Source organism: Carassius gibelio, chromosome A8 (genome assembly GCF_023724105.1).
Source record: "Carassius gibelio isolate Cgi1373 ecotype wild population from Czech Republic chromosome A8, carGib1.2-hapl.c, whole genome shotgun sequence".
Lineage (NCBI taxonomy): Eukaryota > Metazoa > Chordata > Actinopteri > Cypriniformes > Cyprinidae > Carassius > Carassius gibelio.
Genome location: NC_068378.1, coordinates 17,290,534 through 17,317,327, shown reverse-complemented (window position 1 = coordinate 17,317,327; position 26,794 = coordinate 17,290,534). Strand labels below are relative to the sequence as shown.

Here is a 26,794-nt window from a genome sequence, read left to right as displayed (position 1 = left end):
CCTCAGTATTGCAAAAGAAAACCACAGTCTTCAGAATATTTCTGTGTGTTCTACAGATAAAAGAAGTCAGGTCAGAGAAACGTGAGGGTGAGTAAATGACAACTTTCATTTCACTATTGCTTTAGCATGTGAAAGACCCAGGTAATCCAAGTGTTTTCAATTCTTAGAAAAGTGGTTGCTGACAAACTGCAAACAGCTACATATAATTACAAGTGAAACAGTGTGCCTCAAACAGAAGTTAAATCGTGACTTTCTCGGGAGTGCCAAAAGAGACATTGTGAAATATGCATTTGAAAGATTTATGTGTGGGTTTAAGGTACGCCATATGAAACTGTTATTTTCAGTTTCAAACGGCACACATCTGGAGGGGACAGGAAGGTGAGAAGATAAAGACCACTGTTGTTTTGTTAAGCAGCGAGAGTTATAGGGATCGCTGACTACCTCTTTCACTTCTGATAAGGAACTCACTTCAGTTTAAGTTTCCGTATTCCACTGGACAGTCAACATCAATAATTCAACATAAACATTGAAACACATAGCTTACTTTTGAACCTGCGTCCTATTCTCTCTTTTTGAATTTCTTAGAAATTTGCTCCCATTTCCAATCCGTTGTTTTACCCTGCACTCTCAGAAAAAAAGGTATGAAAGCTGGCACTGGGGCGGTTTCTTTTCCAAAGGCACAACTTTGTACCTAAACAGTCCATATTGGTACCTTAAAGGTACATATTACTACCTAAAGTGTACACATTATTTGGCAGTACTTTATTTTAGTGCTGTTCCCCATGTACATATTATAGTAATTACAATAACTATGTAATAACTAGGTACTAACCCTGAACCTAACCCTAAACCTAACCCTACCCCATGTAGTTACACTGTATTACCAGAACTTTCTTAGATAAATACACTGTAAGTACACTATAAGTACATGTAAGTACACGTACAAGTGTGCAACCCATTATTTCGTAAAAGGTACAAAAGTTTGGTACCTTTTCTTTCTGAGAGTGTGTGGGTTATAGCTGCGAATTCTCTTCAGTCTTTTTAGAAAGAACTGGTCTGTAAAACTTAGTCATTTTCGAAACCCTCTGACAATTTCCTCCTATCATTGCAATTCCTAACTGAATTCCTATCTCGTAAGTTAATTCACACCTCAGCTATAATCACCAAACAGACCTGCAAAAATAGTTGTTTTAAAACACGTTTCCCAACACCATTAGTTAAACTCACAGTGTTGACTGTGTCAATATAATTATTTTAGGTTGACTCTAATGCTCAGAGTAATAGTTTGATATTTCCAAGAAACATCACTGGGAAATTATCCGAACACGTCTTTCCTATAGCTGTATCAGCAGAAGGGGTAAGGGAAACACAATTACACAAAATGGCTTCAAATATTTATACATGAAATCAAAAGTAAAAAAAAGAAATACATTAATTAATAAATAAATTAAAAAAGGATTATGAGTGAGTGAAAGAAAGAGAGAGAGAGAGAGAAAAATAAAATAAAAACAATTCACGGTCTGCTTGTCACCAGTCCTGTTTCTGCTTTGCCTTTAAACAAATGACCTATGTTAAAACAAAGGTGCATTTGTAGATTGAAAGGGACTTCCTCCAAACCTAACTTAATCCAATTCGGACAAAACTCTTTTTTTTTTCACTTTTTCTTTCTTTTTTTAAATTTACATATTTTAAGTGTTAACATGCTAATGTCTTTGTCACGTTGGGTTAAACAAAGGGGTTGGTGCTTTTATCACTTCTGCAACATTTACTTCTTTTGATGCTCTATACTTTCATTACATAATAAAAAAACGAGTTTGTCCAAAATTCCAGAGTAGAATGGAAAACGTGTTGATGTGTGACTGAATGTAAACAGTTGTCAGAATTGGATTTACAAACTTAAGATGGTCGTCTTGCTTTTGTATAGTAAATATGGAACCAAATTGCAGTCTTAAAGGGGGGGGGGGTGAAATGCTATTTCATGCATACTGAGTTTTTTACACTGTTAAAGAGTTAGATTCCCATGGACAAAGTTTCTAAAATTAAGTTGTATGTTTGAAAGAGTATTTCTTTTCCAAAAATACTCCTTCCGGTTTGTCAAAAGTTTTGGAAAGTTTTTTTGGAGTATGGCTCTGTGTGACGTTAGATGGAGCGGGATTTCCTTATATGGGTCCTAAGGGCACTTCTGCCGGAAGAGCGCGCGCTCCCATATAGCAGAGCACTGGGAGCACAACAGACGTTCACTGATCAGAGCGAGAGCGTCGCGAAATGTCACAGAAGTGTGTTTTTGGTTGCCAGGGCAAGACAACCCTGCACAGATTACCAAAAGAGAAACAGCATTAAGGGACCAGTAGATGGAGTTTATTTTTGCAGAGCATCAACCGAGTTGTGCAAGTGTTTGTGTTTGTTCCCTGCATTTCGAAGATGCTTGTTTTACAAACAAGGCCCAGTTTGACGACGGATTTGCGTATCATTTATTTCTTAAGGATGATGCAATCCCAACGAAAAAGGGTTACGATCGTGTGAGTAAAACTGTTTAAAATATCTTTGCCTCCTTGTTAGGGCATCCGCCTCCCATGCCGGAGACCCGGGTTCGAGCCCCGCTCGGAGCGAGTCGTTGCTGCTGCTGCTCTCGTTCAGTTTCAGCCTTAAGTAGTATTTTAAAATGTTACGCCAGTATGCCATATTAAGTTAATTGCCTGCGAGCTTCTCCTCCTGTCTGTACGGTAATGCGACAGAGAGTCGAGTGGTATATAACGCAATCGTTAGCCTACTTTTACAAAAACTGTTTCTACAGGGCCATAATGTAACATAGAATGTAACGGAGCAAGTACCGTAGCAGAACTTCACTTTTTGTTAGCATTCCCATTGACTCTCATTCATTTTTGCGTCACTTTGACAGTGAATAACTTTACATCTGAGGCGTGTAAAGACTCTGTTTGTCCATTATTTATTTCTAAAGATACACGACAATGTATAAAGGGCTCCATTACCTTCTATGTTACATTATGGCCCCGTAGAAACAGTTTTTGTAAAACATAGGCTAACGATTGCATCATAACCACTTGACTCTCTGTCGCATTACCGTACAGACAGGAGGAGAAGCTTGCAGGCAATTAACTTAATATGGCGTACTGGCGTTACATTTTAAAATACTATTCAAAATAATTAATCAGAATACTTACTCCTGCTCACTCACGCCAAAGAACTCCCCGCTCAAGCTCGCCGTCTCTGCAAGATTAACAATGGCAGTTTGCACGCACAGCTACTAGAAGATTTACATCTGTCAGACAGGTTGCTGACGTCGTCAAGCTTCGTTTGAGTCTGCGCGTCAGAAACGGAAGTGCTAAAAAACGCTAAAAATGGGCTTCAATTGAGTTCCAATGGGGTCGCTGTGTGCATTTCTTTTACCGTCTATGGTTAGAATCCAGTACCACACCCCCAGTCCAGCAGGTGGCGGTAATGCACTATTAAAGTTGCCAACCGCCAAAAAAAAAATTTAAGGAGAAGAAGAAGAAGAAGAATAGGACCTCCTACTTTAGTTTCTACAGGCCAATCCTTGGAAGCACAATGTATGCTGGGGGAAGGAACTGGGTAGATTGGTATAATCTTCTGGACTGGGGAATAGTGAGGTCTCCGGAACTAAGGTACAAATAAGGTAGGGCATATTTGATGTTTTTTTAAATAACGTTTTGTCAGATTCTGTGTCTGTGCTACTGAAACAGAAACCATTCTTATGGTTCACGATCCCATACAGTTTCGCTGTATCTGAGCGACCATTAGGCTACAGCAACACAAAGACACACTGACAAAGGCAAACGGCCTCAATAGAATGAGAACACGGTTATGGTTTATAAACAAAAAAGCGTTTCGTAGATTGTCGTTCTTTGCAAACATGTTACGCGCTGCATGTTAGCAGTTTACGTCTGTTTTAAAGCAACTTTTAAAGTTAAAATCACACAAATGAAAATGCATTTCTGCTTCGTTAGCATTAATCCAATTATTTTGAACTGGTTAAAAAAATACAGTAAGTGTCACTGACAGGATTATAAAAGATTCGAAGGCTTTAAAGTACTACAATTCGATCATGTCATCCCACCCTGTAAATCAACCGCTAAATATTTAAATGCAGGCTACCGGGTTGTTATTATATCGCGTGTTTATTTCATTACTATGATTAGATTCCGTGCGCTCGTTGTTTGCGATTCACTGTGTTGATGTCACCGGTTAAACCTGTAAAAGTGAAAGCTACTTTTTTAAGTGTGCAGCATTCGCGGCAAAAACTACCCCGCGAGAACTGAGGAGGAGTTCCTTAACTCGACACATTGACGCAAGAGAGGCGGTAGGATTTTTAGTTTTGAGGAAGTCCAACATGAGCCAGAGCCTAGGCTCACTAGATTTTAGAATAAAGAACTAGTGATTGCGAAGTGAAGCTTTCACAATTTTATCCGAAAAAAGTTCATGCTTTTTTAAAACGGTGTATGCCGTGGCCATCTAGTGGTCATACAAATGAATAACACATTCCAAAGTGTTATGTGACTTACAACCAGTGGTTCACATCTGGTTGTACAACTCATTTTTTGGTTTTATTATATTTTATATAAATAATGTTTATTGTCAGAGTCATTCATTTTTGTCTGTGTACTGGCACTAAAATAAGTAAAATAAAACATAAATTCATAAATTAAATCTATGATCTGTTTATTTTAACGCAGCTCTTAGATTGATATTTTATTGCCAAAGTTAATTTAAGATGAATATATAAATTACGATGAAAAAGGGCAATCCTACCATTATAATGTAATATAATGTAAATGAAACGGCGTTGAGGTTCCTTCCGTTTGAATCCAAGAACATCCGGCTGCAGCCTGCAGATCGAGGCGGGGCTGCACCTGGGGCGGGGTTGCACGTGCAGTCCCGCTCCACACCTACTCTGATTGGTTCAATCGTCTTTAAAAGACATACATGATAGGAAATATGTGAGTAGTTGGTGTAGGATGGAGAATGCTGTTTAAAAAGCTAAAAAGGCTATACAGTTTTACAAAGCCTTTACTATATTGCAGTTTTTTTTATTGTTAACTTGCCTCACTATGTCTGATTTATTGAATCAAGAGATGTTAGCTGCTGCAAGTTTACTCTTCTTTACCAGATTAATTCACAAATGAATAATTGGGACATTCTAAAAGCACGCTTAACGTGAAAGTACATGCCTTTATGCATTAAAAAAGTGTTTTAAAAAGACCAAACTCAGTAAACAACAAATTATTAATAAAATATTCTATTCACAGAAAAGCAGATATGAGCACAGAATACGAACACAAAGCATTTAATTTTCACCTATAACCTGCTTGTCTGTAAATAAAATGTGTTATTAAAAATGTTTACTGAGTTTGGTCTTTTTAAAACACGTTTTAATGCATTACGCCACGTTACGCGTTTTCCTTTTAGTCTAATGGTTTTCTATGGGAGGAAATCGCTTAACACGTAGTTAAACACATTGCATTCTTATTCTGGATTCATCTGCCTGTCAGTGAATAGAATGCTTTATTATTAAATTTATTTTACTGAGTTTGGTCTTTTAAAAACACTGTTTTAATGCATTAAGCCACATTAAACGTAGAATGTCCCGAATCATTCCAGCTGATTGAAAAGAATCGGCTCAATGGTCACAAAATGGATATCGGAGAAGATACCAATTTAATATAAATAGATGATACTTTATAAAGTTTATCTCAATATTTGACAGTGGCTGTTAAACTCCACTAAAATAAGAGCACAATTATCATGAAATTGTGTCCGTTACTATAGCAACGGTTTACAGGTATGTCCTTTCAGAATCATCACTGGCCGATAGAAATAAAAGTTTATCGATTTCTTCACTTTTCAAATAACGAGGAGCAGCATATTTTCCTGAAATAAAGAGTGAGAAAGTCTGTTTTGCAATGTAGGAAATTTTTTTTAAAGTTTCATAAAAATTGAATTGGCAGACACATTATTTTTTTTGTGTCATTTATCAACTGCATGACGGATAATTATATGTAACAATAATTGTCTTGTCATGCTATATAAATTAAAACAGTAATGATACACCCCTTTTATTTTCCTTTCTCATACTTTGATGATATGAAATAATCACATTTTCCTTAAGATCAGCTTAATTTAACAAAACAATCATTTCAGGGACATGGCGAGTTACAGGCTAATGTTTTTTTTTTTCTTCTTTTGTGCATTATGAAGGCTTTATAAAACTGTACAGCATTATTAGCTTTTTAAACAGCATTCTCCATCCTACACCAACTACGCACACATTTCCTATCATGTAAGTCTCTAGGTGTTTCTCAATGTCAAGGAAGGATCCTCGGAAGCCAGTATTTCGAGGATGCTACGTCATCGACATCCGTCGAAGGACTGTTCCAATGTCGAGGATCCTCGGAATTTCACCCAAGGACTGAGTCCTTCGTTCGAAGAATATCCCATACACAGGAAAGGATGCATATGTGTATCCTTCGCGCTCTCAAATGACCCACAAACCTATGCGCGCAGCTTTTCTATCTAACGTTAGTTTGAAAATGCAAAAATGTCGGAGCGTTAACGGGTTTTATTTACGTTACCAAACATTTGTTATAACAGTAGTAAATATAAGTAAAGTTTGACGTTTAAATGCCAGTACAAATTACTACCGATATTGTAAATTATACAAAAACAAATGGTTAACTGGACCGGACCTGTCATTTAACAATTGGTTGCGTCATCGGCATTTCTTTTATAAATAACTAGTTAAGTTGTCCAACGTAATTTAATGATACCATTCACAGCGTTATTCAAACGGACCTTTTCACTGACGTAATGACGCAATTACGTGCACTTCCTAGCCTGTTCCATTTACGTGCTCTCCGAATGCGAAGAGGAGTCTCGCCTAGCCTCTGAAGGAAGTGACTTGGAAGGATCAGTCCTGCCAAGGAAGTATCCTTGACATTGAGAAACGCCATATGAAAGACGATTGAACCAATCAGAGTAGGGTATGGCCCCGCCTCGATCTGCAGGCTGCAGCCGGGTGGATTCTGAAGCTGTCACGTGGTTTTCAGGTGAATGAAAATTGACGTCATAGATCACGTGCCTTTCTCAAAACGAACCAAGCTCCGATACAGTGAGTGCGTTTACATCGTGGTTTACATGAAAGTTCTTAAACCGATTATGATTAATAAGCCGAGAGAACGCACTTGGTCATGTAAACGCGGCAACCCGTTTTCTTTCATCGAAGTAAGGTCATAAACGACGTAAGCATAAACCGGTCGCAACTTGTAGTTTTTTGCCTCTTACTCCGATTTTGCGCGGCATGTAAACGCAATAACCCGCTTTCTATCGGCTTATTGAAGTGCGCATGTGTCATACGTGACAGGAACAGTTTACTTGCTTTGGCAGGTTACTGAAGTGCATGTAAATGTGCTCAGTGCTTCAGTGTGAAATGTTTTTTTTTTTTTATACAAGCTTCAAAGCTTCTGTGTTGAACGTAACATCACTATACAAAACATTTATTAGTCATCATGCCTTTTAGATTAACTTCAAAACATGTATCTCACATGCAACTTTACATGATATAATTGATATGCTTCTGAGATTAAATTCACATTACACATTTTATATGAATCTAAGAAGAGTAACGTCAATAACCCATATGCATAATCTTCGCCCAGCGTTATATATTTGAAGCAATTTCTTTTTTTCACAATATTATATATAGGTGTTCAAAGTTACCTGGTTACTTGTTTAGTGTCATACCTTAAATGTAAGCATGAAACTACAAACGCTTCTATGATTTCAAATGTGCAATTTAATTACCTTTGGTTATGATTTATTACTGCTAATTGCTGTCTCACATGCATATTTTTTTTTCTTATGAAAGCATAAGATGGCTACGAATGTAAGTCTGGACCCCAATAACCATGATGACAAGTGCAGTCGCAATGAAGTTTTGTCCTGGATCAACAAAACATTACAGATTAATTTTACTAAAGTGGAGCAATGTCGTTCAGGTACTATTTACCTGTAAATATAATACCTTATATTTAGTTAATATCTACACATTGCCAACACCTTTATACTAAACGTCATTTTTTATTTTTCTTTGCCATGTTTTTTTTTTTTTTTTTTAAATAGGTGCATGTTTTTGCCAGCTTATGGACTTGCTCTTCCCAGGATCCATCGACATGAGCAAAGTAAAGTTTGAATCCCAAAAGAGGTCTGATTTTATACAGAACTACAGTCTTCTGCAGGCAGCTTTCCGAAAATCAGGTGTAAAAGAGGTCAGATTAACCTTAATCTATTCTTTTACACCCAGTAATCATCCTGCATATAAAATTGTAAATGTTTAAGTTGATATGTGTAAATTTGGTTGTATTTGTTATGTTGTTGTTATTCTGTTTAGTCCCACAAGTTGTAAAGAAACTACAAGATGGATATTTAAATATGAATCTTTCAAACTCTTTTCAGTATGTTGATTTTCTCTGTTTTTTTGATGCCTCTTTCAGCCAGTCCCTGTGAAACAGCTTCTCACAGGAAAGTTTAGACCCAATTTCACCTTTCTGAAATGGTTCAAGAAATTTTTCTTTGCCAATGAGAGGCGAGGGAGAGAGTACAACCCAGTTGAAGCTCGTAATGGTCAGGATATTGTACAAGTAGATGACCCTGTTAAGTCTCCAAAATCCTGGAAAAACCAATGTGAATCTGGTGAGCCTCCAGTTCAGTTTTAATTTTATTATTATTTATTTTTCTCTTTCTTTTTTAGTATGGAGAATATGACTTTTATTTGATTCAGTTTTCCCACAATCATGGAAAATGTTAAAATATGCCCCAATTTCTATAGAAACATCAATGGGACTGGGAAATCAAAATCAATCAATATACTATTCCATCACAACACTGATGCAACTTGTTTTCCATTTTATACAGGCAGAGAAAGAGACGAATCTGACAAAGACATGGAATTGAATGGAAGGAGGCGACCTTTTCATCTTAAACGACACCAGCAGACTCGGAAGCATGAGATGGGAGGATTAAATTCATCTGGTAGAAAGTTGATTGAAAACTCTATTTCCTATAGTGAAACCATGCTGCTTTTTATTCAAAACCATTGCCTTTCCAGTTTACCCTCAAAGATCAACAAGGTCTCCCAACGTACTGCAAGCTACATCCTCGGCCTAAATTATCCAAATGATATTGTTTCTGCTTGTAAGATCAATCCATATTGTATCTACATATACGGACAGGTGCCACTTGATGCAGAGAACATAGAAAGGAGCTCCTGCCATGCAGTTCTAGTCGGCTTTTTTGAGGAAAAGCTATCAAAATATTGTATCCGTCTCCTTGATGTCTTTCAGGCTGAAGATGGTAGCTCTGTATCTGGACGTTTACTCAATGTTCTCCGGAAGTTTGAGCTTCCTGCTAACAACATGGTAGCTTTCTATGTTAATGACCAAGAACAGACCTCAGGAAGTGTTGTGTCGCAGATTCAGGAGCTCAACCCACAGGTGATTGATCTTGGTGGACTTTACAGCGTACCTGAATCTGCCTTCCGTGCTGGCCTAAAGGTGCACTACAGTCAGGTTCAGGAACTTATTGCCGACATATATGAGCACTTCTCAACTTGCTCCACCAGCAACGACAACCTCAAGACGCTGTTTGCGGGCATTGATGAACTAAAAGTCACCAGCACTCCTCTCTCAGACAATCGTGAGGAGTTTTGTGTGCTTGTTCAAAGGATGGTTGGAATGTGGAGTGATTTGGTATCATACTTTACTTCCTGTGATGAAAATAATGATAAAGCTAAGCAGATTTGTTCGCAGTTGGAGAATCCTAAAATTAGGATCACCTTGATGTTTCTGGATCATGCTCTTGGACCAGTACGTGCCTTCGAGCAGCACCTGCAACAAAGCAAAGGCTCTGTTCGTGCTGATCTTGTCCAGATCCTTCGAGAAGCAAGTGGGCTCCTACGTTCGTATGCTTCTAGTTTTCTTCGCCCTCAAGCGGTTATACGCTACCTGAAGGAACGAGACCCAGCCCTCCTGGAGAACTCAACATTTTGCCTTCCTGCTACTGAGCTCAGTCTAGGTGGTGCGGTGGAAGACTTCATCTCCGCCAGAGAAGAAGAGCTAGCAGATTACCTGAACGTGTTTCATGATGAGTGTTTAGCTTTCTACAAAACTCTTACAACCTCCATTGCTAACAGTCTACCTCTGAGCGATAGTGTACTGAGGGGCATTTCACAACTCCTCAGCCCGGCAGGAAGATTAAAGGTCACAGGAAAGAGTATAGTTGACCTTGCAGTACAATTTGGCATCTGCTCCAAACCTGAGGATTCTGCTAAGCTCACAAATGAGTTCTTGGAATACCAGCTTGTAGAGGATGAAGAAGACACATCTTCAACCCTTACTCTGGAACGATACTGGTGTCATGTGCTCAAGTCTTTACCATCAGAATCTATCTTCAAGAGACTTGTCCACTCTTTTTTGGTTTTGCCCTGTCCATCTCTTGAAGCAGAAAAGATCTTTGCACAGGTCAGGTTGCATCTGTCGTTCTACCATTTTATCAATGAATCTCAATTTTGTAATGTGTTTAAAACAGGTTTACTTACACACAGGCTGTTGAAAATGGGGATGCTGCTAATTGGGATGATAGTTCAAGTGAAAGTGACTCAGAAATGGCGAAAGATCTGGATTCCAATGATGACTCTTCTTTAGAGCACACTGAAGGCAAGATTTCTCCTACCAGAAATGGGAGAATAGAAAAAAACAAAAGCAGCACATCAGGTAATTTGCCCTAAAGACCTTCCTTTTATTTTATTAAGCAAGGCAGCAACAAACACTGGTAAAAAAAAAAAAAAAAAATGCACAAAAAACAATTCACATTGACAATGAGTAGGTTTACAATGACAACAATATTCAAATATTAACACGATTAAGACAATACTCTGATTAAGAATCTACCATGTACACAGGGATTTTTTGATTAGCTTAGTCCGGCTAAAGTCGTACTGGAAGTAAACACAAATCGAACAATGCAATTGTTTGCCATGCAAACAAAAAATGCATGGCTTCAAGCAAGAAGGCACATTTGGATCCATTGTTGGCTGTTACACGTATACCATGACGTATAATTAACTTCACTTGACGCTTTCGTAAAATTTAAAATGAAACACTCAAAACTGTATAGCACTGAAGACTTAACTTAATGTTGATACATGTAAAACGAGAACATGAAAGGAGTATTCTAAAAGCAATGTTAAGGATGTAAACACCTTAATCATAATATTGTCTTATACAGAATAAGGTAAATAATTAGATTCCTGATGTCCGTGTAAACGTACTCAATGAAATATATCCTCAGTCTCCAGCAATATTTGAGAAACCTGAAAAAAAATCTGCCTTCAAAGCAAAAAAAAAAAAAAATGCTCACAGACCCTTTAATAAATATATAAGTTCTGGAATTTAGTGCGGACAGGTTTTTTATTAGTTCATCTGAATGCTACATTGTGCTTTCAAGGTAAGTGTGCTACTATGATGAGCACTGGTGAGGAAGAATTAAAAACGTTCTAATCATTGGACTAATCATTGGCCTTTGCGAGGTTCATGGGATTCATTTTGAAAGAAATTAAAAGTTGCGTTGCTGAGGAAAAAGTTTGGATCAAATCAGATTATGTCAGAGCAGGCTGACAATGGCTTGTTATTTTTTTCATTGTGGGAAGCAGTCATTGGACACTGCCAAGATCATAAGCAGCTCCAATATAATAAAAAATTCTGGGTGTATTAATGATTTATAACTAAACTTATGGCTAAGTGGATGGTTCTTAGCCAGAAAAAGCTATAAAGTGCCATATCCCACTAGCCAAATGTCTAGCTCTGCAAGACTAATATCTGGATTAAAGTATGAACTATGAAGATGTAGAAACATTTTCTGGCTTGCATGTTATTAACACAGGCTCTAAAAAATGGTTCTTCTCAATTACAATATTACTTTCACTGTGAATTGTCATGGACTAATTTAGTGTCATCATTTAATTTACATAGTAGGTACAATAAGATTATCAAATTGAAATTCAATGAATTTTTTTGTATAGCTGTATAGTGCAGTTAAAGTTCTATCCAGTCAGATCCAGCAGAGGCTGGTTAGATTGATGCAAACAATGTGCTGTTTTCCAGACATGGTTCAACACTCAAACACAGTGAAGCCGTGTGTGGTGCAACTGGAGAAGATCACCAGTCAGAGAGGTGTGAATGAAATGTTTAAGAGGTTCTAGAGCAGCTACAGAATAATGCTTTACGATCTCAAACACTTCTGGTGGCAAACTTCTGTTGGTCTAAACTTTCTTCCATTGCATTGAAATTGCAAATGTAAATGCTCTGTCTGTGCTCCAAAGTAATGTTTATTGTTGCTATCTTTATCCACCTCAAAATATATACATTTATACTTTACTGTTCAATTTAACTGTTTAAAATGTGTTATTTCCCCGCAGAAATGGACTTAAGGAAAGATGGAGCCAATGATGGTAACTGGACTAGTAGCACATTACATGAGGTATTATAACTGAGAACAGCTGTGGCTGAGAAATAACTTTCAACTGTTTTTCTATTTTTATAACTTTTAAAATGTATTTAATTTCCGTGTTGGCAAAAATGAATTTTACTCTTCAGTGCCACACGATCCTCCAGAAATCATTCTAATATGCTGATTTGGTGCTCAAGAAACATTTCTTCTTCCTCTCCTCCTCCTTCTTTCCTAATAGGGAAACGGTTGTGCTACCCAATAATTTTGAGATATTTTTTTTGATAAAAACCTTAAAATAACATAATTATTGTAAATGTAAATGTTTTTTTTTTTTATTTTTTTTTTACAAATTACACTTTTGATCCATTTGAATAAAAGTAACAAATGGTTATTGGGAATACTGATAATTTGGCCTTTTCAACATATCAGTCTAATTGTCATGCGTCACATCTTTCTTTCCTTTTCAACATATCTGTACTTTAGCACCCAGATACTAAGTACTTCAACATGGTAGTCATGTGACCTGATTGACAGCGTACATGTGTGTAATTTGTGTGCATATGTATGGGTCTATAGGGCTCAGTTAGGGGAATATACGGTTGGGACAGCAGCTTACGGCAGAAACCACAGGAACGTACAGTCTTTCAGGCTGGTACAGGCACCTGGAGCAAACCAGTGAACCCAGACAAGAACACCAAACCAGAGGTGGTATGTACCTGCCCAGGTTAAGATTCAGTGTATAGAGGGTCCGTCTCAGTTTTGTCCCATTTAGGCTCTCTTTATTACATTGAGCTTTTTTCATAAGCGATGGATGCTGGTTTTCTTTCCGGATGGTAGATGGTAGTCTCTTAAGTCATCTTCATTTTCATCGTATGTGGCTCCTGTAGCTATGTGTTTGTGTCTGTTTTTCCTCTGTACTTGCCTTGCTAGCATTCATAACATCATCATCTCCATTATGTTTTTTTATTATGCTGCTCAGTGTTTACTTATGTGTGTGGATTTAATACATGTAGATTTCTCACTGATGTATCTGATCTACTAATTGAAGGTTAAGAACAATGCTCGTTCATCTGCAACAAGTTCGTCCCTGAGCCCCAGACCTGGAAAGAGAGAACAACCGTACAATGTAAGTCACGAAGGTTTCTAAATCTCTCTTTAATCTCACTGCAAACATGACTGTTACTTTAGTCTAGTACCCATGCCAAGTAAACTTCAGTTGTGTTTTATATGATTTGCTTTGATGAATTTAGCAGACATTATTATCTCAATTGCATGTCATTGCATACAGCGTCCTGAACATGCTCTGTGAAGTCTTTCTGTATTGTGAAGACTTAAAGTAATATTTGACCCCAAAATGAAAAACTGCTAAAAAAAATGTACTCCCTTGGCCCAAGGGTGTGTACATTTTCAGCATGTTTTCATTTTGGGGTGAATATTATGAATCTTATACATTTCAGTGATATTATTTTGGTTTACTTTGGATTGCTCTTACATTAAAAAGTTTATAATCACCTTGCTTATAGTCACTCCTCTGTTGATCGAATAAGACAACCATGTTATGAATGTTGACTTTCTGTTTCTCTCTGTGCAGGATGGAAAAGGATATGCCATTGGAGAGCTTGTGTGGGGAAAAGTAAAAGGCTTCTCCTGGTGGCCTGGACTGGTGGTGGCGTGGAAGGGCAGGGTGCTTCCTGTGTCTATGAGGCGTGTAGAGTGGTTTGGAGATGGCATGTTTTCAGAGGTTAGGAGTGTTTGTTTGCCTGCTTTTTCCTGATTCTCATCTGATAGATACTTCCTCTTACTCCTTAAAGTATCCGTTTCATGTTGAAGCATGTTTCTCTTGTTGATCTTAGATTCATACAGAGGGACTGCTGCCTTTCGCTGAATTTACCAAGTGCTTTTTTAGTAAATCCTATGAAGGTCTGCCTACCTACAAGAATGCCATCTATCAAATCCTAGAGGTACAGTGGAAAGATAACTATTAGCCATTCTTTTAAAAACTACGATTGGGGATCGAGAACCAGTTTTTATGTTTATTCTTATTCTAGTATTGAGTTATATTGTTGTGTCCTTGTGTAGTTGGCAGCGGTGCGCTGTGGGAAGACTTTCCCCCCTTCTGAGAAGAAAGGGGCAGAGGTGAAGGCTATGCTGGATTGGGCATTTGGAGGCTTCCAGCCCACAGGTCCTGATGGCTTTTTGCCTCTTGTGGGTATGTAAAAAAACAACAAAGAATGTGTTATTGCAAAAACAGTTGGTGAATGACATTAGTATTGAAAGCTAAAAATAACAAAGACTACAAGAGTGACAACACAGTTGTGTGATTGATTTGCATGAAAGTGATCTAATGAGCAAAATCTTGATCTAGGTTGATCAACAACAGTAACTTCTGCTTTTTCCATTTCACAGACAGCTCTACCAGTAATAAAACGGAGTCCGATTCCTCTGTGTCTGATTGTCCGCCTCCAGCCAAGAGGAAGTATGTCACCAAGAACAGACCGTCAACTCAGGATTACAACAGAGGTGAATTATAGATCAGTCTGCGTATAGGCCAGAACTTTGCCATAAAGAGAACAAATCATGTTTTTATTTCATAAAACACTGAACTGCAGATTATTAGTGTGTTTTTAGGCATGCACATTATTTTGGTGAGAAAACATACCTATGTTTTGTTTTCTTCTCAGATCAAATGGTCAAGGAGGTAACCGTTAAAGGCAGAAACATTGAAGGTAAGTCACCCTGAAATTCCTCAGATTCATAATTTGGATTTATTAATGAAGCTATTCTAGGGCTCAACTATAATTTACAGTCACCAGAAAACTTGGTGAAATGAGGAAATTGTATAATTATGGCCTAAAATCCCTGTATGAAAAATTATGGCAATTAATACAACTTAATAAAAGGCTGTAGTAAAATTGTGGAAATATAGTTATATTCAGCTCTAAAATATTTAAATAAAATGTCATTTTCTTCATAAAATTAAATATAAAAAATTAGCAAAAGGCGTGCAGATTCATTGGTCAAAAAGATGTGGAAACACTTCAGATTAATTTTTACTTGGACTGTCAGAATTTTCATAGCTTTCATTTTATCATTTTATTTTAAACCGCTTATTTTTGCCTTTAGGACATCATTATTACTTGTATTGCTTGTATTTCACGAATACATTATCATTTATTTTAATTCATTACAAGATAATCATACAGAATGTCTGTTTTCATTGTTCTTTCTCCAGATTTCTGCCTGGCCTGTGGAAATGCCAACGTCGAAATTTTCCATCCTCTTTTTAAGGGAAGCCTGTGTTTAAAGTGCAAGGTATGACTCGATTCTTCTGTCTTTTTAAGTGCGGAATCATAAAATTTACAAACTACTTACTATTTGCTGGCCGAAGTGTCATGTTTTTTTTTACATTTTTTGTGTTTGTGTAGGAGAACTTTACAGAGACGCTGTACAGGTATGATGATGATGGCTATCAGTCGTACTGCACCATCTGCTGTGCTGGACTAGAGGTCATTCTTTGTGGAAACGCCAGCTGCTGCAGGTTTAAACTCAAACTTACGCAAACCTAAACCTTAATGGCATGGTAACCAAACAGATTGTGTGACCATCTTTCTCTTTTTTTCACTCTGTTCAGGTGTTTCTGTAAAGACTGTTTGAATGTGTTGGTGGGACCAGAGACGTTCGATAAGCTAAAGGAGGTTGACCCATGGAGCTGTTACATTTGCCAGCCCTCTAAGTGCTACGGCGTGCTCAAGCTCAGGCCTGACTGGAGTGTTCGTGTCCAGGAGTATTTCGCCAATAACAGTGCCTTTGAATTTGTGAGTGTCATTCTTATCCTCCTTGTGTTCATATCCAACTAGTCCTATTCATATTTTGCTATTTGCATCAGCATTTTAATATACATTGGCATTCAAAAGTTTGGCGTTTCTAGGACTTTTTAAAAATTAGATTCTCGGGATGCATTTATTGAATCAAAAATACAGAAGAAACAATAATATTGTGAAATAATGCTATTGTAGTTCAAAATAACTTTTCTATTTGAATATATTTTAAAATGTAATTCCTTTTATGACAAAGCTGTATTTTAATCAGCCATTAGTTAATTTATCAGTGTCACATGATCTTTCAAAAATCATTATATGCTAATTAAGGAAAACTGAAAAGACTAGAATGATGTTTTAATGTGAAGAACCCTGTTTTTGTACTTATTTTAGGAGCCACATCGAGTGTATCCTTCAATTCCAGCTCATAAGCGTCGTCCAATCAGAGTCCTCTCCCTGTTTGATGGGATTGCAACAGGTCTGCTCGCTTGTTTTGCTTTAATATTAGAAGAATATTTCCACCAAAAAAAATGTTTCATGATGTCAGGATAGACTTTGACATTTCATTTTTGTGTTCCGCAAAAGAAAGTAAGTCAAACAGATATGGAATAAGATGAGTAGGAGATTTTGGCTGAACTATTACATTTAAATCTGTTTGAATCAAAAGAAATACTGAAATACAGTTTTAGCAATTACTATTTTTGTCTTTGTTTACCTTAACGTTTGTGCAGTAGCAACGAATTGTGGGAGTTGAAGACCAAAACAGTTAAATGTATTTTATACCAATAATTCACTTTTTATATACTTGTCTCTCCAGGCTATCTGGTTTTAAAAGACCTGGGTTTTAAATTGGGACGCTACATTGCATCTGAGATCTGTGAAGACTCCATCGCTGTTGGGATGATCAAACATGAGGGCCTGGTTGAATATGTAAAAGATGTGCGCACCATCACAAGAAAACATGTACGTATAGAGAATTATCGCAGAAAAAAAGTTTTTATAGAATATCATCATTCACATTCTTCAAGTGGCATAATGATTTTAACAGTTAACCAGATTTAATAGCTAAACATTGCTATTTTTATATGGTCTTCCTCATATCCATAAGAATGAGGGGAAGTCTAAAAGTTCTCTTTTGTCGTACCATTCTGTAGCTGGCTGAGTGGGGGCCATTTGACCTCCTGATTGGTGGAAGTCCCTGTAATGACCTGTCCATGGTGAATCCAGCCAGAAAAGGTCTTTTTGGTAAGATATTTTTTCTTCTTTCTATTTTATGCTGATGTGAAACTTCATAGCATGGTCTTTAGTATTATAAGTTATTTACATAACCATTTTTAAAAAGGATAAATTTCTCATCTCCTTTCAGAAGGTACAGGTCGACTGTTCTTTGAATATTACCGCATGTTAACCATGATGAGGCCTAGAGAGGAGGATGATCGCCCCTTTTTCTGGCTCTTTGAGAATGTAGTAGCCATGAGTGCCCATGACAAGGCTGATATCTGTCGTTTCCTGGAGGTAAAAAGACTTTTTCCTTTTTTCCCATCAGGCTAGCTAGAAATGTGGTCACCATAAGTAAGATTTTGTAGATATTAATGGGCAAAAATGTCCACTGTAGTGATGTATGAAGCACATGTATGAAGCACAACAGAAGTCACGTTCAAACCAATCAAACCAAACCAAAATTCTGGTTCAACTTGAACCTGATGCAAAATTTGCATGGAAAAGTCTATTGCCCTAACAAGATATTCCATTTTGCTTGGATTCTTATTAAAAAAGCTGGACTTTGTCTGCGAAAAATGGCTAAACAACACTAAATGTGAACCCACCTTTAGACATGCTTTCTTACTCTCATGAGCATGTTATTGTTGTCGTTATTAAAGATAGTTATGAATTATCATGCATTTATCTGTTTCCAGTGTAATCCTGTGATGATTGATGCTGTCAAAGTAAGCCCAGCCCACAGAGCCCGTTACTTCTGGGGAAATTTACCTGGAATGAACCGGTATAAATGCAGGCACAAACACACACACACACACACACACACACACAATCAATCACGCACATCTGTAAAAATAAAGCGGACCTTTATAGAAATGTATACATGTTCAGTAATAGATGGGTGCATTCACAAATGAATGTGACTGAAAACTTGATTTTGTGTTTGTAGACCACTTGCTACTTCACTCGCTGATAAAGCAGATCTGCAGGACTGCCTGGAGGTTGGACGAACTGCAATGGTAAACAGGTTTATTATGCCTTGTGACTGAAAGGTTTTGAAATTTTGTGCATTAAATCAAAGAAATACACAATGAAAGGTTTTGAAATTTTGTGCATTAAATCAAAGAAATACACAAATACAAATTTTCATTTGCAGTTTTAGTTTACATTAGTCCTAGGAAGTATGCATATTAGCATAAAAGTGCCAGAAGTCTTGGCTCAACTAAGTTAGATGTTAGCATGTCAAAACCAATTGCATCTTATTTTAAAAAAAAAAATAATAATAATTACTTCACAACTGTATCATTTCTGTATCCTCAGTTCAACAAAATTCGCACTATCACCACCAAGTCCAATTCCATCAAACAAGGGAAGATGGGACCTCTGCCAGTCACCATGAACGGAAAAGAGGACTATCTTTGGTGCACTGAAATGGAGAGGTCAGATATGTTTATATTAATTGAGTTTTACTCAATGTTTCGCCTTGTTCAGAGGGTTTGTTTAAAAAGCGGCATACATGTGAATCTTAACAAAATGACTGATTTGTTTTTCTTTTCTTTTTTTTCCTGCACTCAGAATATTTGGGTTCCCAAAGCATTACACAGATGTGAATAATATGGGGCGGGGACAGAGGCAGAAGTTGCTTGGGCGGTCCTGGAGTGTTCCTGTGATCCGACACCTCTTTGCCCCTCTGAAAGATTACTTTGCTTGCGAGTAAAACCAGTGTCTGGTCCAGACAGCACTGGCACTGGTGGTCCAAATTGAGTCATTCAGATATATGAAATAGATTTTTTTTTTTCTCCTACAGATTATGACTTCACATAATATCTTCCAATTTTAATCTTACAGTTGTTCTCAACATTCAGAAAGCTTGTTTTCCTTATGATTTATCCTTGCAATGCACAGACACTTTTGGATTGGATTTTGAACATCTTAAGTACTGTCGTTTTTAACTTGTTTGCTTTTAAAGTGATTTTATGCTGGAGAGAGCCACACAATACTCAATCCACTACCTCAGTGGCATTCTGTGATTGGTTCATTGTCTGGAGGAATGCCGCTTTATGCCTATTTGTAATTTAATGAATAAGTTAATGTTAGTTTGGTTTAGTTTATCAGTTTTAACCTTTTGTCAGCTTTTTATATCACATTTTTACACTAGATTGTTTCCTTGTTTAGGAATAAACATGTCCTGTTGTTAAATATTACATAGTTTCATCATTTTTAAAATGATGATTGGTATTGTTGTCATCCCGCGGTGCTGTTTTGTAATACAGAATGGATGACCATCATGTAAACTTTACTAAGTCAACACTTGAATATTTTCTTATTTAGCAGCATCTTTTTAATGGAAAAGTGTTAATATACACCGGACATGACTTGGGTTTTAAACAGCATTTTGTTTGTAGAAATACATGAAATCTTGTAGTGCTCTATGTATTTAGAAGCTCAAATGTGGTCTGTGCCATTATATTTTAATAATTGATAGATGTAAGCTGACAGTAACCTTATAATTTACCCTTAAAAAAAAAAAAGGGAATCTTGATTATTTTTTATCAATTTATAGAGCGGCATTGCCATTTTAAGACTACTTTTTTTTTTAAGACTAGAATTTTAGACCATACTGTAATCCTTTGACAACAGACAAGTCATCAACTCGTAGGATTAATGATTTTATTCCATTTTGCCCCATTTCTAACCTGTACGCACTTTTGATTTGAAACTGTTGGCTCAAACTGGTCACTGCAGAATTGATTTGTGCTTTTTTTTTTGGTGAGGATTTAGCATAACACAATATCTAAGTCACTGTGTTAACTTTGAAGCCTTTTTGTACAGCATGGTGCAATGTGATCAAGGGCTTAAACTGAATAAGTGCCTACACATTGATAGGCTATATTTTTATGTAGAAGAAAAAAAAATTGTTGAACTGATTGTGACTGGCATGACCTTTAAAGGGAAGAATTGTGGCTACTTTGCATTTGTCTAGTGCAAGTGACCAAATTGTATCTTACTTTTTAAGTTTCTCCAAATACATTTGGTTATCAATTGTGGTCCACTGTCAGTGTGACATTAGGTGCTTCATAATGTGTGTATAAATACTGTTTTCATTGTAGTTGTTTAGCATGTGTGATTTGTGGTTCTGACTTTGTCACAGGTCAAATCTAGGTTGACCATACATCCTCTTTCTATTCCTGGACATATTCTCGCTGGGTTTCTAAATTGCTCTAAATTGTCCAGGGTTTGGCTTTGTTTGGACAATTAAGGCAATTTAGAAATCCCGGCCAGGATATGCTTATTGAAATACAGTCACCCTAGTTAAAGCTGAAACATGATACCAAGTGACTTAAACTAAGCTTGTTTAAAGAAATTTTAGTAAGGCATGGGCCAGCTTGAGGTTTGTGTGCTTTGGTAAAAGGTCAGTAACTGGATTACGTATGTCTTGATGCCTTTCGGATGTGTATGTCTTGTAGCAAAGCTTTGGAAATTCCCAGTAAGACCTGTGTTGGTGCTGTGTTACATGTAATTGAAGTAAAATGATGGTCCATTTGTAATTCAAAGGTGCAGTATTGTGTCATAAGAATTAACTCCCTCAGGTCTTCTCAACACCAGCAGGCCTCATAGGACCCTGATCTATAAGGTCACACTTGATTTTTTTTTATTCAATTCTTTGTGAATAGAATATACTATATATTTGTACCCTTGAAATCGCCCTTTAAACCTCTTTTTTTCTCCAGTTTGAATGGGTCTTAAAAAACCCTGATGTCTTTTGGTGCTAAATAAAAAATGCTAATGATGTATGTAGAATGTTTTCCTGAACTGATGATTTCAAGACAGGTTTTGTTTTAATATCTTTTGATATTTTACATGGTCTGTTTACCTAGCTTTATATTCCATGCTTGTACTAATATCAGTAATGAAAAATAAATTGCACCAACCTTTTTTTTTATTGTCTTTTTCTGTTTATTTTATCAACCCACAAAACTAAACTTTCCATTTTCAGACTGTGTCAAAGTTCACTTGGGTTTGATTTAATATTTTCTAATAGATTGCTGGTTTAATACTGTGCTAAGAAGCGAGAGATGAATTAGACAAATACTTTAAAATGTAGCTTAATAAAAATTATATTTAATAGATGAGAAAAGGTTAATGAATAAGTATTTCACTAGATGTTTACAGAAACATAACAGTAATAGAAAATGGAAAATAACTGCAGTGGAAACCCTTTTAAACTGCGATGCTCCTAGGAAGTGTCCTAGGAATTAGGAATATTTTTTTATAGTTTGAAGTAGGGCTGCACGATTCTGGATCAATTGAGGATCATGATTTTTATTTTTTTTTTGGTCTCAGAGATCACAATTTTCCTACGATTTTTTTATTATTATTGTTACTATTATCATTATCACAAGTATATAAATTAATACTTTTATTTTGCAAGGATTATTTAAATTGAACAAGTGCGGCAAAGACATAAATATTTCTATTTCACATAAATTTTGTTCTACTGAATTTTCTATCAAAGAAACCTGAAAAAATCTTCTCATCTATTTTCAACATAATAATAATAAATTTTTTTTTTTTCAACAGCAAATCAGAATATTAAAATAATTTCTGAAGATAATGTGACACTGTAGAGTGGAGTAATGATGCTGAAAATACAGCTGTGCATCACAGAAACAAATTACATTTTAAAATACATTTAAGTAGAGAGCAGTTATTTTAAATTGTAAAAATATTTAAAAACCTTACTGTTTTTGCTGTACTCTGGATCAGATAAATGCAGGTTTGGTGAGCAGAATAAACTTTAAAAACAACATTAAACATCTTATGGTTCAAAAACTTTTGTCTGGTAGTATATATATCATATATTTTTTTTATGTTAAAGAGTGGTGAAAAAGTTGTTTAAATCATTGATTTAACGACTCACTCATAAACCTGCTTCCCTTGTTTCATTACTGGATGAATCAGCGTTTTTGAACGATTCTCTTGAATGAAAAATTAATTCATTGACAAATACATTTTTAAGACACTTGTGAAATAATGCAATGGACACGAACGTTATTTGAAGCACAGTAGCTACTTTCAAAAGGGGATTTTCTCTATTTTGATCGCTGCCAGATAGACGTCAATGTTTATATCTGAACTATAAACTTTATCCCAGTATTTCTGTGATAATATAAGTGACTGTTAGACAGAAATAGTACAGTGTAGTTCAAAAGACAGTTTGAGAAAATGTTTCTTAACCGCTAACTGCTCTCTCTTGTGTCAGCGGCAGTGCGAGCACGAATTTGAATGATAAGACTTTGTTAAAGGTTTAACAGACTCGGGGAATCGTTGTCTTTAGGAATTAGATCGAGAGGGTGTCTGAATGGAGATCGCGATCTTGATTAATCGTGCGGCTCTAGTTTGAAGTGACTTTCCGAATATCACACACGCATAGTAGATTCAGTTAGATTAGTAAAAATATACATAACATAAATGTAATATTTGGAATTTGCAAATTTTATGTTAACACATTTACCAAAACTTTCATTTTTGTTTTATGTGTTTAATTGTGACTTTTATTTTGTTGTTTATTACTTTTATTTTGATCGGTTGAAGTAGTTACCAAATTGTTTACTTCACATAGGCGAATGGTGACTTTTATTTTGACATCTGTGAATAGTTTGTAAGCTGCTGTGGTTGCAGGCTTACAGCCCATTTTCCAGCCTGCTGCAGAAGCGGCACTCTACGAGCGGCACGCCGGTGAATCTGCTGCCCGGTTCCCTCGCAAACCATCATAGTTTGGACTTTCAGAACAAAATGTAAGATAAAGGCGTTGATTTGATCTGTGACACACACGCACGCACAACACAAACACTTTACTGTACAGAAAAACAATAATTTATTATTACATTTAGTTTCGGACTGTACCTATTTATTTATCTAATGTTATCATTTAAATGTTTTAACGTTACATTTAAAAACACAACGGATAAAACATAACTAGAACATTAACTACTATTACAAATAAAATCTTAAATATTAACTTAGTGGAAAACTAACTGACGTTAAAGAGGAAACGTTCAATCGGAAACCTAACTTTTTTTTTTAAATAAATATATTTTTATTCCGTAAGTAACGTTAATGTACTAGATTCAGACCTTAAACTCTTAGATGGATATAAATATACAGGCACACATTGAATTGAAATTAAGTAGGAAGTAAAAATGATGTAGATGGACTGAAGGGTGTGAATGTTTTTAAGGAAATGAGGCTTTAACTCTCTTTTTTTTTTTTTTTTTCTTATTTCCTCTCTTCCTCTCAAAGCAGCTTCAGAGGAAAAGTATCGTAGTCTTTAAATCATCGTTTTTGTCCCAGCCATGGCTGTGAACGTGTTCTCCACATCGGTGACAAGTGAAAACCTCAGCCGCCATGACATGCTCACATGGATCAACGAGTCTTTACAGATGAGCCATGCCAAGATCGAGCAACTGTGCTCAGGTCAGTGACCAGCTGTCTGTCCTCTTCACTTCACACTGCCAGCTTGAGCACCATTACATTGCTGACAGGGTTTTAAAAGATAAACATAAAGCTTAATTTGGAATTTGACCATAAAGATTATATATAATAATAGTGGCTTGTATAATGACTGCCATTTGCATGCTGAATTTTTCTGGGTCAGCGGTCATCACAATTAAATGAGAGAATAGAAAAAGATGAGTGAAAACTGATTTTGTGTAGGTTGGGACCTGCGTGACTCTTTTTCTACTAATTATTTTGTTATTTTATTTTATTATTTGCTGACTGTGTCTTTATTAATGTGTTTTAAGGTGCTGCTTACTGTCAGTTCATGGACATGCTGTTCCCGTCATGTATTCCGATGAAGAAAGTCAAATTCCAGGCCAAACTTGAGCACGAATATATCCATAACTTCAAACTCCTTCAAGGCAGCTTCAAAAAGATGGGTGTTAGCAAAGTATGTCAACCTGTTAAATTCATTAGCACACAAATCACAATCATCCATTTCGATAGACAAAATGTATTTAGAATTACAATGTGAAGTGTTTTTACTTGCTATTTTAAAACATTCTATGTCTCCGTGCAGATTATTCCTGTTGACAAGCTTGTGAAGGGCAAGTTCCAGGATAACTTTGAGTTTGTGCAATGGTTTAAGAAGTTCTTCGATGCAAATTATGATGGAAAGGAATATGATCCGGTGGCAGCTCGGCAGGGACATGAAATGCCCTCCAGTCAGAGTCCAGCAGCAGCTACAGCTAGCAAGCCAAAGAAACCCAGCTCAGGTAAAGAGAAAGAACCAACAGGAAGTTCTCAGTACCATTGCAGCCTTTCTAAGGTTTATCCTAATAAAAAAAACATATAAATCTACTACTAATATTTATATAATGGTTAATAATTTAAATAAATAATTATCAACATCAGTCTTTTTGGGTGTATATAGTTATATAGTTCATGGAGACTTGCGTTATTGTCGGAAGCTAGCTGTCCTAATGCTAACAGGTGCATGACAGCTGCAGCTGTTATGGATTATGACCCCAAAATATGTGGGTGTGACCCAGTCACACAGCACATGTGTGAGAATAACTGGACCCTTACGTTGCCTGTGCATGGATTTTTCTCTTCGCTTCAGACACAGGCGTCACACCTGCAGTCAAGCCTATGGCCCCTGTTGGTAAGAAATTGAGAACTGTCAGTTTTAGTTCAAGCACATTGTACAATGTTGCTTCACCTCTGGGCATTTTTCTCACATTATAGTGATTCCTTCATTTCCAAGTGCTGCACATTTTTAAAAGAACAGTCATGGGGTTCAATTTTGGGTCTATGGCATTTGCTGGTGTGTTATTTTTAAGTGTCTTTTTTTTTATATCACCTTCAATATATATGAAATGCAACCATTTAATTTATTCAGTTAGTCAGTTTGAAGCTAGAATAGATCCTTATTCTTAAGGCAGGTTGATGAGCATGTATAGCAAGGTGATGGATGTGGTTTTGATGTTCAGCTCCACAGCGTTCAGCCACAGCACCCAAATCTGCACCAAAGGCAGCTCCAGCTCCAACGCGAGGCGCAGGAACAGGCGGCGGCGATGAAGAGAAAGGAGCACTTACTCAGATGGTAAGACTTTATACAAAATATTTTTTATAGATATTATTTTATTAATGATGATGATAAGTTTATTGTTGTTATATAAAAATGTATGTTATTCTTTGCTTGCGCTCATCTGAGCAGATAAATGACCTGAAGGCTACTATTGCTGACATGGAAAAGGAACGGGATTTCTACTTTGGCAAACTGAGAAACATTGAGCTCATCTGCCAAGAGAAAGAGGGTGAGGGTGATCCTTCACTGCAAAAGATTGTGGATATTCTGTACGCCACAGATGTAAGTGTCAATCAGTGTTTTTAAAGAAAGTCTCATGCTAAACTGTCTTCAGCCCGCTGAGTTCTGTGGTTTTCTGTCTTTAAACAGGATGGTTTTGTAATCCCCGAGGATGAGGTGGGCGAACCAGAAGAGTTTTGACCAATACAGGGGTGACTGTTTTAAAACAAAAAAAGTACCCTGCTGGATGCACACAAATGTACATACTGATGGCTGATTCCTGCTGTTCTGCTGCACTTGCTTTTGGTCCATCATTTTGGACTTTGACTTTTGAATGTCTTTTTATTCAGGGAAGTTCTATACCTTGAATTTTCAGCTGTTTTTTTTTTTTTTTTACTGACCATCAAAAATTATTTTTGTGAATGGAGAATAAAATACTTATCAAAGGCTGTTTGTATAAAGCAGTCCAATGAGGTCTGACTTGCCAATGACTAAACAAACCCAAGGTATTGTATGCAAACATGATCAAGCCATTCTGATCCATTCATTCTGTAAGAAACAAAAAACAATACAGCCATCAGGTGTCCTTTTGCTGTTATTTAGTTTCTGATCTGTACCTTTGACTGCTAACTGAACTATTGTGAGTGAAGTTCACTTCCTCTAATAAGCTCTGAAGCAGGATGTGTGTCAACCTTTTGCATTTCCCTTTTACAAGCACACAAGACCATGAGGAACCACTTGATAGGCATGACACTTGGTCTTAACTGGCAAAAGTTGTTGAGCTGCAAATACCACCACCGTCGGGTAGTTGTTGATGTTAAATATGTGACAGTTTTTCTTTTGTTACATTTACAATGTATTAAAATAATTTATATATATTGCATACAAGCAAAATGTGCAGTAAATCGGT

At 36.5% G+C, this 26,794-nt stretch overlaps 2 protein-coding genes across 7 annotated transcripts; both read left to right on the top strand.

Moving 5' to 3' along the window:
- On the top strand, positions 1-21,509 carry LOC128018690 (DNA (cytosine-5)-methyltransferase 3B). 4 transcript variants are annotated; one of them, XM_052604382.1, is made up of 26 exons: positions 1-87; positions 7,901-8,030; positions 8,155-8,300; positions 8,526-8,724; positions 8,947-10,550; positions 10,634-10,802; positions 12,192-12,260; positions 12,506-12,567; positions 13,114-13,245; positions 13,586-13,663; positions 14,129-14,278; positions 14,391-14,498; positions 14,617-14,746; positions 14,944-15,057; positions 15,219-15,263; positions 15,770-15,849; positions 15,963-16,075; positions 16,169-16,352; positions 16,749-16,833; positions 17,173-17,318; positions 17,510-17,600; positions 17,722-17,870; positions 18,272-18,357; positions 18,523-18,592; positions 18,894-19,012; positions 19,149-21,509. In XM_052604382.1, the coding sequence occupies exons 2-26, from the start codon at positions 7,907-7,909 to the stop codon at positions 19,288-19,290; spliced, it is 4,395 nt and encodes a 1,464-aa protein (XP_052460342.1). In that variant the 5' UTR covers positions 1-87; positions 7,901-7,906; the 3' UTR covers positions 19,291-21,509. The 4 variants fall into 4 exon arrangements, with proteins under 4 accessions (XP_052460342.1, XP_052460343.1, XP_052460344.1 ...); XM_052604383.1 differs by lacking the exon at positions 1-87 and adding an exon at positions 3,420-3,644; XM_052604381.1 differs by lacking the exon at positions 1-87 and adding an exon at positions 3,421-3,655.
- Positions 21,510-23,212: 1,703 nt separating this feature from the next.
- Positions 23,213-26,333, top strand: LOC128018689 (microtubule-associated protein RP/EB family member 1-like). 3 transcript variants are annotated; one of them, XM_052604379.1, is made up of 8 exons: positions 23,213-23,371; positions 23,880-24,050; positions 24,380-24,525; positions 24,655-24,850; positions 25,198-25,239; positions 25,568-25,680; positions 25,795-25,947; positions 26,035-26,333. In XM_052604379.1, exons 2-8 carry the CDS (start codon positions 23,930-23,932, stop codon positions 26,083-26,085), a joined length of 822 nt encoding a protein of 273 aa, XP_052460339.1. In that variant the 5' UTR covers positions 23,213-23,371; positions 23,880-23,929; the 3' UTR covers positions 26,086-26,333. The 3 variants fall into 3 exon arrangements, with proteins under 3 accessions (XP_052460339.1, XP_052460340.1, XP_052460338.1); XM_052604378.1 differs by having other exon boundaries at positions 23,225-23,371; positions 23,877-24,050; XM_052604380.1 differs by lacking the exon at positions 25,198-25,239.
- Positions 26,334-26,794: the final 461 nt, after the last annotated feature.